At 41.2% G+C, this 12,172-nt stretch overlaps 1 protein-coding gene across 1 annotated transcript; it reads right to left on the bottom strand.

Moving 5' to 3' along the window:
• Nucleotides 1–2,225: 2,225 nt before the first annotated feature.
• On the bottom strand, nt 2,226–11,889 carry LOC104163852 (band 4.1-like protein 3; the record flags this gene model as incomplete). Its single annotated transcript, XM_009702980.1, has 5 exons — nt 2,226–2,446; nt 4,556–4,731; nt 6,080–6,177; nt 8,173–8,325; nt 11,802–11,889. Coding segments are annotated over 5 exons (736 nt in total), but the record flags the coding sequence as incomplete, so codon positions are not given.
• Nucleotides 11,890–12,172: the final 283 nt, after the last annotated feature.

Here is a 12,172-nt window from a genome sequence, read left to right as displayed (position 1 = left end):
TCAACCCCACTGCCACCCCCAGCTCCCAAGAGCAAAATGACTTCAAAGCCAAAACAGCATTCGCCTGTATAAGCTGGTGCCAAATCTAAGCCAACAAGCGCGATCCAAGTTTCAGAGACAGGTTGCATCAATGCTAGCTACTAAGCCATCTTTACCAGGTATATTAATGGTAGGAATAGGATTTAAGCCCAATATTTACATGAAAGAGCTCCTTCCCCTCCTCTTAATATTGTGCTTCTCTCTCTCTAACCAGAACAGTTAAAAACCCCAACCTCTCAGTTCAGGCAACCTGTATTCATGAATTAAGCAACCAAAAACCGAGCCTAACTTCCAACAGCTTACAAATGTCTTCTTTATGGGCTTAATGCAGTAAGCTCAAGTCCAAATTTAACGCTGATGGACTCACAGGACTTTACGTGAGCTAAGCGCACAGAACTTCTCTTTATATTGCAAAGGCAAAAAAGCCAAAGTAAATTTATTCTTTGCTAATACAGACTGTTCACTTACTGACATCTTTGCAGTGTTAATATTTAGAATAACTTCTGGTACTTAAATACATATGGATAAAACAAAGGAAAAATGTCTTAGTGGAAAAGTTGAAAACCTACCTATAAAATTTATGTACCCTTAAATAGGAATTTGATTTCAAACTTGTCCTGTGTTTCTTGAGACCTTATTCTCTTTATGACGAATGACAAAGCTGTTAGCAGGTCCAGTGGAAGCAGGACTGAGATCTCTGTAGGCTTCTAGAACTGAAGCTCTATTGATGGACGGTTTAAACAGAACCCACCTCTTGCGGGGCCAGTAAAAATCATTCATTTGTGCATGTTTAAGTACCAATATTTTCCTAAAAATATCTTTTGACTATTTCTGGCCATATCTAAGGAACAGATGATCTTCAAAACGCAGCTGATCTCTCCACTGGCCTAAATTAACAAACACTTGGAACAGAATTAGTTTCTATTGGATATTTTCTACATATTTGATTTTCATCAATGTTTCTCCAGGCAGTAACTGATGGAGTTTCAAGAAGACTCCAGTTAAATTTTACAGAGATTATTTTTTTAATGCCACAATTACAGCACACACTTTCAAAAGAAAATATTTTTCTCATCTGCAATTTTTGGTAATTCAATTTGTTTCTGTACCTTAATTGCAACTCTTTTTGAGGACTTGATCCTTTAGCTACGTAGCTCATTGTGGCCTTATATGAGAGACTAGAAGTTCAGGTTCTAACATTTGCATGCATGACAGTTTTTGTGATATACATCGAGGCTTTTCCTCATAAATGAAGCGGGTAAATCTTACTTTTTTAGCAAGTGCATTCCATAGTACGCTTTCTGAATGATATCCTAGATTGAATATTTCATATTCTGTTTTCTTCTCCTCAATGTAAAAGAAACAGAGGACATTTTACACTCGATCTTTTCTGACTCTACCTTATTTCTCTTCACTGCCAATCTCTGAACTTCATATCTTCTCTGTCGCCCTGTTCGATTTACCTTGTCTTAGTAACTCGGTAGATACAATGCACAGCCATGTGTGGATGTGTATGTGGTGGTGGTGGGATTGGAGATGGCGAGGGGTGAATCAAATTTGACAACTGAGCAGAGAATCATCAACAAAAACAGTTTTCTTCAATGCAAAACTTCAAACAAGGGAAGCAAATGCTTTTGTAAGCCAGGAAAAAAAAGCTTATAATAGTATATTAATACTCAAAAGTTAACAGAAATACATGCAAGGAAACAGAGCATTATGAGAAGTAAATGAGAAAACTACAATAGTTTAAAGCACAGAGCTACTACAAGAACACAGAACTATTTTGTTGTCTTGTCAAAAAATAAAAAACCATGATGCCCATACTAAAGTCAGAATATGACTGAAGACCAAAGGAACAAAACGTGCAATGCCAGGCTGCTTTTGGGTATTTCCTAAAGAGCTCCTGAATGCTATGTAAAAAACACTGTGCTGACTGTCAAACGGATTTCAAAAACCAGTCTGAGGTAGGAACTAACTTTTATAACATCATATGAAAAGCGCAAGGACTACAGAAATACTGATTCAAGACACATCTACACATGTACATACCACTGTGTCTATTCTAGTTGCCTTTCAGGGAACTAGGTATCTCCTCCCTCCCTCCCTCCCTCCCTCCCCAACAATTCTGCGTTTGTCCGAGCACTCTCCAGGCAGGTCAGTTTTACACAAAACCCTCAAAACTCTACCTTGGTGTCATGGCGTACGGCCGAGACCGGGGTGACTTCCTCTGCTCTTTTCTTTTTGCCCTCTTCATCATCTTTCTCTTCTTCTGCCTTTTTCTCGGGAGTCACAGTGGTTATCAAGTTGGTCTGAGAGATGCCCTTTGTTGTGGCGTACTGGCCAGTACCAACCTCTGCAGCAGACACAGAATCCTTCATGTACATTTCATGGTTTTCATTCACTGATGCTAAAAGCAAATATTTAAAGAGGGAAAGTCTGAAATAGCTTTTGCTGAGAAGCTGCATAAATTAAAAAGCTGGGTTAGTAAAACATTTGAGATATTGCCAAAAACACAACTATGTCATGTTTCAGGAAACCAGAAGCATGTGCACACATTTAACCAAACTGTTTACTTGAAATAAAGCTTGTAGCTTTTATATGCATAAACATATATTACGGATGCATATACACACATTACTGTAGCTAATGTGTGCATTACACAGTTGTTAAATGTTAGCAAGCCATTAAAAGTGCTACTGTAGTAAAACATCAGAAAAAAAATCAATGCGTTGCTGCAGTTATCAGGCAGGAAACATAAGGAGAACCAGCTATGACATCAGCCATGGGGGCGGAAGAGATTTTTTTGGAAACCTGTCAGAATATGACAACGCAGATCAAATGCACGGTAAGTAACGTGCTGCATTACAGGAAATGACAATACTGATGTAACACAGGCATAATATCTGAGACTCAAGAAATGGGATCTTTGTATTATTGAGTACTAAAGTTTGTCAGTTAAGTGAGCTCATTATCCTAAAAAAATTCTGGGAAGTGACGGCATTCAATTCAGCAGACCAAACCAGAATATTTTAGGATGTAAATATTCGATAATTCAGCAAACTTAAATATATAGAAATGATTTTGAAATCTATAGTAAATTTACAGACAGAATATAATCAAACCATTAATATACACACCCAGACCCTGCTCTTGACTACTGTGTAACTAATTTCTAAGTTGAGAGGACTATTCAAATTTAGAAAGTTACTTGCATCCGTGACAAATGAGAGGGCCAAGATCACAGTGTAATCGCAATGCAGAATGTTACAGCCACGTTTGCGTTACAGTAACAGTAGTGAAGAAATCATAAGCACTGATTAAAAAACCTCTTTTCCCCATTTGCACTTACACAAATTAACATCATAAAAACCTTGCGGAGTCTAACAAATGCTGGAGAAAAGCGTTTCAGATATTTTGTCTCTTGGGAATGAGCTTAGGAGGCGGGAGAAAGCAAGGGGAGTAGAGGTAGACATCTTGTTTAGATGTTACAAACGAAATAACGCAGAAGGATAATCTCTGCTTTGAGACACATGCACAGCAAGCAGGTCACCAGTTGCTTGGTAACGAGTAAGAAGCACATCAGAATTAGAAGATTCCAAAATAATTAATGACAAGCAGCACCTTTAGGGGGAGGAAAGAAGGCTTGTCACTAGCACTTTTAAATCAAAGCTTCTCCCGCTCCCCACCATCAACTATACTCATTGCATTTTTGTTTGTGATATTCGGCTGGAGAATTCACCTTTTTTTTTTTTTTTTTAAACTGTAGCGATTCTGAACTTAGTCTCTGTCTGTTTTTCTACAAAAATAAACTACAACCTCTTTTTACTGAACAGCTGACAACAGTAACAGCTGAGACTCTGAACGACACGCTGGTTTAACCTAAGGGAGCAGCAGAACCGTGACCTCCACGAACAATGGAGAAAGGGAGGAGGAGGAAGGACGTACTATTAACCTGCCTATGTTACTCTCCACCTCACACCTTCAAAAGTAATGTATGGAAAAAGCTTGTTAGTGCGCATTCGACTAGGACGCGAGGTAATTGGAAGCAAGTGTTATTACTCAATCAAGGGAAATAATTAATTTATGGATTGTAACATATACTTCAATGAAAAACCTCCCTAGGAAAAAAAAGCCAAATTAAACCAAAACCCAAACAGTTACTCATGCAAACCCTGAAAAAGTGCTGAAGCCTGACCTGCTTGGGCAGGCTGGTCCAGGTGCCCCGTCCTTCCCCAAAGCTGGGAAGCACTTTGCAGGCGTGAGGCCAAGGAGAGAGGCTCCGTGACGAGCGGGCTCCCAAGGACCCCCTCCAGGCAAACACTCCGTAGGGACCGCAGCAGTACCTATAGCACAGCATTTCTCTCCATCCTCCCCTACCCCTGCAGTGCACGTGCAGGTACTCGCAGCCTCCGCTCAGGCGGAGCTCCAGGAGATGAGATGACAAGAGGTTTATACCTAATCTAAAGCAGTGACCACTGTGATTAACTTTTGACGAAGTCAACGGCGAGGACCTTACCCCCATCTAAGCTGCGAGACATAGTGTAACGTTTACTAGAAGACCGCTCAAAGTAAGGTGCGGGACGGTCTATGAGGGCACTGGCTCTTCTCGTCTGGGCCTGTGTCCGGCCACTGTAGCGAAACTTGGAGCCCAGCGTGAGGAACTTCTTTGGAGGTGCTTCTGGCAGCAGGAGCCTAAAACACACCAAGCAGTGCACCCGTTATTCCCTCTCCTCCAAAAATCAGTCCACTATTTCTGCGGAGGAGAGAAGACGACTGTTGGGTATCGCTCTCCATCACAACCTGTGCCTCACAGGTCTGCAGCTAAAAGGGAATGAAGGGGAATACAGCATGACAAAACCGCTTAGCTGATGCATGTGAAGAGCTGAGTTCTTCCTAACGGGCAAGAATCGCTCAGTCCCTCCCCGCTTCAAAATCATATTTATTATTGTCTAATCACCAAAACTAAAAATGTGTTCCTTGTATCAGGAAGCCTGATCTGGGCTGAAACACAGACATAGCTCTTACATTTCAAATTTAACATGGTGCTGCTACGCCGAGGACAGGGCCAGACAGATTTCCAGTGAACGCCAAGTAGTATTCATTCACAGGGACACAGACATTTTTCAGGTTAGAGCCTTCCCACCCTCTGGATTTTGGCTATGGGAGTTTGCTGAAGAAGCCATCCTCCTGCTATGGAGTTTATGCTTTAGACATTGATTTTCCATTAAAAATCAGAAAACACCCAAAAAATGCACACTCAGTTTCTTTTTAGATCTTTTGCTGCTAAGACTGCGTTTCATATGAATGTACAGACAGTCTGCACCAGGAGTTTTAAGAAAGGAGAGAAATCTTCCGTCCTCCCAAACATCTTGAGGGGGGTTTTTAGGCGCTGGACGCCCTTTCACACCGCTGAAAACCTCACCTGTTTTGGGTTTCCATTGCCAAGTATCTCTTTGCTGACTATCTCACCACAAACTAATTATAGCATTTATTCCGCTATCCCAAACTTTTCTCAGGTCTTCTTAGATTCCAAAAACATAGCTGCAAAATACGTCAGTAATACAAAAATCATAGCTACGGATTGGGTATTCTGGGTGACCAAGAAATACACCACCAACTACTGTCTGTATTTTCATATGTAATTAAACAAAAATCTCCTTTTTTTAAAAACTCTTACCCACATCCCCCAGTAACTTTCCATATAAGTTGTTCTCCCTATACAAGCATATTTGCAGAAGGGCAGCAGAGTCCTTCATCTCTTTAATTATAGCAGCTGATAATATCATGGCACAGATAAAGCAAAACAATTAATTGGAACCATATGGTGATTTTAAACATTCAGTATCTATCTGAAATAGTATGAATAATTTGGGTGAAACATTTCAAATTGTGAAGAAGGAATAACTTTCCCTTGTCTGCTCACAGATACCTCGTGATCAAAAAAAGACAATTTGATTTTGAAGGGTTTTGTCTCTGCTGACAGAACTGGTCTTTTCTGTCGCGCTCTGTATCACACCTGTAGCAAAAGAAATCCACATACCTGAAAAATGTATGGTGCTCAACACACACTTTCCATAAGCGCTTTGCAGCACGATGATTTGGCAACTTAAACCCAATAGTGCTTTCAAACTGCTCAAACTAGGCAGGAAAAAAAGAAAAAGTACGTATTTGATGCTGTGCGTCTATTTTTAGACAGTGTACACAGGTTCATGTTCATTTTCTCCATCTATATCATCTCATTGCAAGGGTGAACGTATATGCTCATGTATATAACCACATATATACATACTCTACAGCCTACTGTCTGGGAAGGAAGCTGTGAGTGACAATCAATGGCAACCTTTGAGGATCACTTTTGGGGGGAAACTCAGATAATGAGCAAGAGGTTTTTGATGCTGACAGTGATGTTTTATGCCCTACAGTAACGAAGAGATCAGTTAAGCCTTGGCAGACTTGTGAGAAAAACATCATTTAAGTGGTTTGACCCTGTTGTTTTAACTTCAGTGGTTTAAACAACAGTGGGAAGCCTGACAATAGCCTGGAGGGGAGCAACAGTCCCCAGGGACTGATCTGGTCTCACACAGCCTCAGATTAAGGAGACTTAGAGTGAAAGAACTACAGCTAGTAAATCACAGCGGTTTTAGCTAATTTATCTCCTGGGGAGGATGAGTAAAAAGACAGGTAATTGAAAAGAGTCGGCTGGGAATCCTAAGAGACCTTTCTAGGTTGTGCTGCAGATTTGTATGTTCCAGATGCAAAAGCTGTGCCAGCTGTAACACGTGGAGGGCTACATGCAGATAGCTGAACGGGTGAGAGAGTGTTGCTGTGATCGGGGAAAGGTGGGCAGGAGGGCACTTGTCAGGGAGTCTGGACCCCTACGGGGAGCTGATGGAGAGAAACGAGGCAGGAAACAGCAAAACAATAAAGATGATAGAAGCAACACACGGGATGGTGAATCACATTATCACCAAATGTGATTTGGAAAGAGACTGCATTGATTATTTTGCATAAGGAACTATGACCTGGTCACAGGACGCTACATACCAAGACCAGCAGAGCTCAATAGGGCTTCAGTGGCGGAGAGCTTGGGTGCAGGCATTGGGAACATCAGTGGCTATTCATTTTTTTTTTTAAATCAAACTCAAGACTGGGAAGTTGGTTAGAGAAACTGTGTCTGCTGACAGGCAGGAAATGTAGGCTTGTGGATTTTGGCTTGGGATTCTCAAAAAGGCTCAGGCCTGGGGCCAGTGGGGGGCCCGGCAGATTTCCCAGGTCACTTAAGAAGTCAGTACTGGAGACGTTGGCTGGGGACTCCCAACTGCCACACTGCATTAAGGGAGAAACGCCAGTCCTCACCCAGCTGATCTCTGCCCCGCTGTACAGCTCCGTCCTCTAAAATGGGTACGGGGTTTTCACCTGTCACAGACTGATCACCGCGCCAGCACTTAAAATGGAGACGCTCCTTGGCCTGTGATGACCCCGAACTCCTCCTGGGATTTCTCCTCGGGCGTATCACCTTGTTTCTGGGTTGGGGCAGGCTGGACCCAGAGGAGGGCGGCGGAGCCACGAGAGGGCACCCGCTGTACGAGATTTCCCAGCCCCTGCTCCCCAGCCAGCACACCGACCTGGGCGGGCAAACGCCTCCAGCTGCCCAAAACGCTGAAGGATGGACGCTTGATCAGCCTCTGCTTTTCCTCCCCGACTCCAAAGGTACTCGTCTGCCACGCTTACGAAATTTGGTATGGCCTGTCTACATCTCTCAGTGGGTACGATGAATAGACACTAATTTAATATACAACACGACGGTAGGTAACGAGCGCTCCGTGAATAAGCAGTATGTTACTTAAATTCCCAAAGTATTCATAATACGGATGAGCTTTTTACGTGCAGATGGTCATATTTATTCTTTATGTTAGCTCATAGATGTAAACAGAAGAACACCAAAGAAGGTTTTACCTGTATTTTAAATAAAGTATTTACCTAATCTTTCCCAAGAAAATCAGCACAAATTAAAAAATATAAATGGAGAGGAATGTTAAAGGCTTGTAAGACATGACAAATCAACAAATCAATGAGAACATGGGGTTTTTTTTTAAAAGGTTCATTCACTAAAGAGTGTCAGGATGCCCTTACCTCCCCCGGTCGGATTTTGATGTAGAAGTTGTTCCTCTTGTATGAAATTTTCAGAACCTTTGGCCAGGCAAATCTATTTATTCTGAGTCTGTCTCGATATATTAAGAGACCACTTGCACAAACTCCTAGCATGATTTCCACTCCTTCGGAATCCTGGAAAAGCAAGCAATGCACTTTGTGGAGCATTTATCTCCTTACGTGTACAGTACTACAGATGCTTGTATACTGTGTTTCTATCTGAGCTACGTCTTTTTAATGCATCAGCTGTAGTGACCTGATTTCTGAGAGCTACCCTACTCATAGACTGCATTCATGCAAGTAATAGTAAGGTTGGGCAGGGTGAGAGAAACCAAGCGTTGTGAATATTTCCTTGTATTTTAGAAAGACTCCAAAAGAAGGGGGGAAATTTTAGACATTATGAAAAGAATAACCATATAGCAAGATTTTATCAGCATAAGAAAAAAAAGTGTTATTAGCATAAATACCAGATTGAAAGCAAGTAGGACAGCATACAAACGTACTTCTCCCAGCATCACTCATCTCCATGACTAAGCCTTGTGAATCCTTAGGAAGGTTCTCCTTCTGTAGTTTGCTCATCTTGGCTTTAGTTGCTTTGCCAGTTTCTTTAATGCTGTTGTGCCTATGCTCAGTACCTTCCTTTTGAAATAACCAGTGGGCAGAAAGTTGGGCATTTGGATCAGAAAGATTCTTTCAAAAGTGTGCAACTGTGCCTGTGTTACAACCCATGTTTGACAGGGAAGCTGTAGGTCAGACACATTAGCACTACCAAAGATTTGGCCACTATCTTATCAGAATATACCCATAAATACGTATTTTTGAAGTAAGAAGTATACATTTCTCTTTCCTCCAGAAGCCTTCAAATAGTCTAAAACCAGTCTTCACTGTGTGCTATCACCACTGGCCTCTATAATTCCATTTTTTTGATTTAGATAAGTACTAATACTGCCAGCTTCACCTTAAAGCACAGAGTTCTTTGGTAATTATTTTAAAATAACTTAAAGTTACAAAAGTCTGACCCTATGATATTACCCTATGATAATCATGAAATGAATTAAATGTTTTCCTGTGGTTTTCCCAACAAGCCGTCTTTCAGGCATACAGTGAAAATCTGATTACATTTTAAGATGAACACAAAGGCATGCATGGTCAGTCATGATGAAAAGGCTATGGCACAGCTTGAAATACAAACAAATTGTTTTAAAATCAGAGGCACAACATAGAATTAGTGCCACAAAGTCACTCCAGTGTTAGAAAACACACCAATAGAGAACGTATGTTCCAACAACGACGGTATCACCCCTTAAAGGTAGATTTTTTTCCAAATAAAGCTCTCGTGTGATTTCACTGTCAGGTACTAGAGAAGAGACAAAGATAATTTTTTTTCTGAAGTGGACTTCAGTTTCACAGTTTCCTGAGCAAAGAGTAATGTATAAATGCAGCGAATACATTCTAAAAATGAAAGTCTCACTGCCAGTAATCCCACTGCCTGGCAAATGCCTGAAATGCACATGTGCTCACATACAACACACAGCTGCAGGTGCAAGGGGCTCTTCCTTTTGATATACTTGCTCAAAAACCTGTTGAGAAATGTCTTCCTCCCTCATCTCCACCTTTGCAGCAGATCCATTCGAGGCTTCTGTTACTTGTTTGTGTCAGAGACTGCTTTTCAATGTGATACTACTGGTGCAAAATGAAACCTGAATAAAAGAATTTGGCTTTCTTCAGGAGCGACGCGGTTGCATGGAACAGAAAATTGTTAGCTTCAATGTCTGAGGCATGAGATGCTGAGCTGCACATCCCTGCATACGAATGGAGGGCTTTATCAGAGCGGTGACAGCCCAGAGGACAGATCTGTCTATTTGAACACGTTTTTTATCATAGCCTTGTGTTGGATAATTGAGAATTAGTTTTAACAGCAGCTGGTGAGTCCAGCATCTGTTGAATACCTAAGATACTGGCACAGCCTTAATGAATTGACATTTACATAGAGACATCTGCCATGGCATGACTTCAAAAAGGCATCCACAGAGATACTTGTCCCCTAGCCTTATACCATCAGATCTCATTGGCAGACCTAATTAAAACTAAACGTTACTTCTCATGCAGAGTCTACTTTTCTCACCTTCTTCCAAGATTACCGTTGGGTTTTTTAACCCACAGACAGACCCAATTTGGCTACCAATGCAGCTTTTTAAATTAAGAACATCACTTTAGAGAGAGATCGGCTTGTCTACACTACTGCTCTTGCTCTGAGTCTTTCCATATGAAAAACAGGAGTAGAACTGGATGCTAATATTTTTCAGAAAAAAAAAAAAGGTTATATCTCATGATATTCTATCTTAAATTTCACAGCCTTTCTCCAATATTCTGAAAAAATACTTAGGCCTTAACGCTATGCTATGTTAGATTTTCAGTAATAAAGCCTGTAATGTATTTAGAACAGAAACTCCTTTGCTGCTTTGCAGATTTGTGTTGGACAAAGGATGTTGAAAAAAGCAACTGAGTGGCATTCACCAATCCGTTTCTATCTCTGCTCTAAATGTGCCTCAAGATTTTGTGCCTATCTACAAGACACAGGGAAGGCAGCAGCATGCCTCCTGGTAGAGTGCTGCCCGTTGAGCCATACCCGGATTTTTCATTTTCAGTGAAGGCAATTAACAGAACACAAAAGATCGCCTTGAATTCTGTAACACACATGCACAGCTCCTATGAAGTGCCCCTGGGACACAGCTCCAGGCTCTTTCAAGATTCGAGCTGCAAATTTATCTTGGTTCTTGAAAGGATCTGCTGCAGCACAAAACCAGGCTCACAATAATTTGACCTTTACAGAAAATGCAGCGCTCTCCACAGCTCAGGATTCTTTGTTCAGCACTCATTTGCCAAGGATGTTTGCTAACTTTAAAGATCTTAAAATCCATTAGCCCTACTTTGAAGAGTGAATTAAAAAATAGTAATTATTTATTTGGAAAAAAACCTACCAAACAACAAAAACCAGACAAGCAACATAAGGCTGGTAGGTGGCTCTCCCAAGCCGCAATAAGAATGACCATGTTTTATTCATAACTTCACCTGCCGATGATTAGAGAAACGACTTCATCATGGGAGAATGTTTCCGGCAGAATTACTGCCCTTCCAGTCAACTGCAACGACCACATTACTATCAATCTGATTAGGTTTCCAGCATGGCTAAATAATTGCTTGAAAGTTCTCTGCAGTGTTACAAATGATCTGCTTATCTAGTTAAGATACCATAGTTGGCCTTATTAAATTGGAAAACGTAGCTGAATGAAATGACAATTGATCACCCTCTGGACAGCTTCTAATATCCTTCCTCATTACTCCATCCATTCACTGTTTTCCCAAAGGATTTGGTTGTTTAATCAACGTGAAAGGTTGATGTGCAACATCTTTGAATCTGTAGGCTACGTTACAGTTACAAGATATATTTATGCTTATCCCATGAGTCACCTTTCCTCATGTTGACACATTATTTATCCTACAAAATGTCTGTCTCAAAACAACAAGAAAGAATCAATCAGGGAGTCCATGCAGGCTCAAGTACTAAGCCACAGGAGAAAGATGACCAGTGGAAGAACTAGAGTACATACCTTGGCGTGATGGAGATCTACTCCATACATTGATAGTTTTTTGGCATTCTCCAGGAAATGCATCTCAGCCTCCGCAGGTGTCATTCCCCTGAGGAAAAGCAACCAATTATAGCATCAATGTTAAGGAAACAGAATTCAAAACAAAATCCAGTGGCTGGAAAACATTTTCAGCCTGTCAGAACTACAGCCGTACCCCTTAGGTAGCCGGGCACCTACAGAGCCAAAGCTCTGGTGTAGACCCTGTTACTTTCCATGCTGCAAAGCTCTTCTCTAACCAGAAATGTGGAGAGGAGTCTTGTCCAAAAAATCCAGATCAAAAAATGTCAGAAAAATGTCCACCCTCCCAGCAGAGAAGGACCTGGGAGTGCTGG

Source organism: Cariama cristata, unplaced genomic scaffold, assembly GCF_000690535.1.
Source record: "Cariama cristata isolate BGI_N322 unplaced genomic scaffold, ASM69053v1 scaffold16646, whole genome shotgun sequence".
NCBI classification, from domain to species: Eukaryota; Metazoa; Chordata; class Aves; order Cariamiformes; family Cariamidae; genus Cariama; species Cariama cristata.
This window is presented reverse-complemented; position numbering and strand designations above follow the sequence as displayed.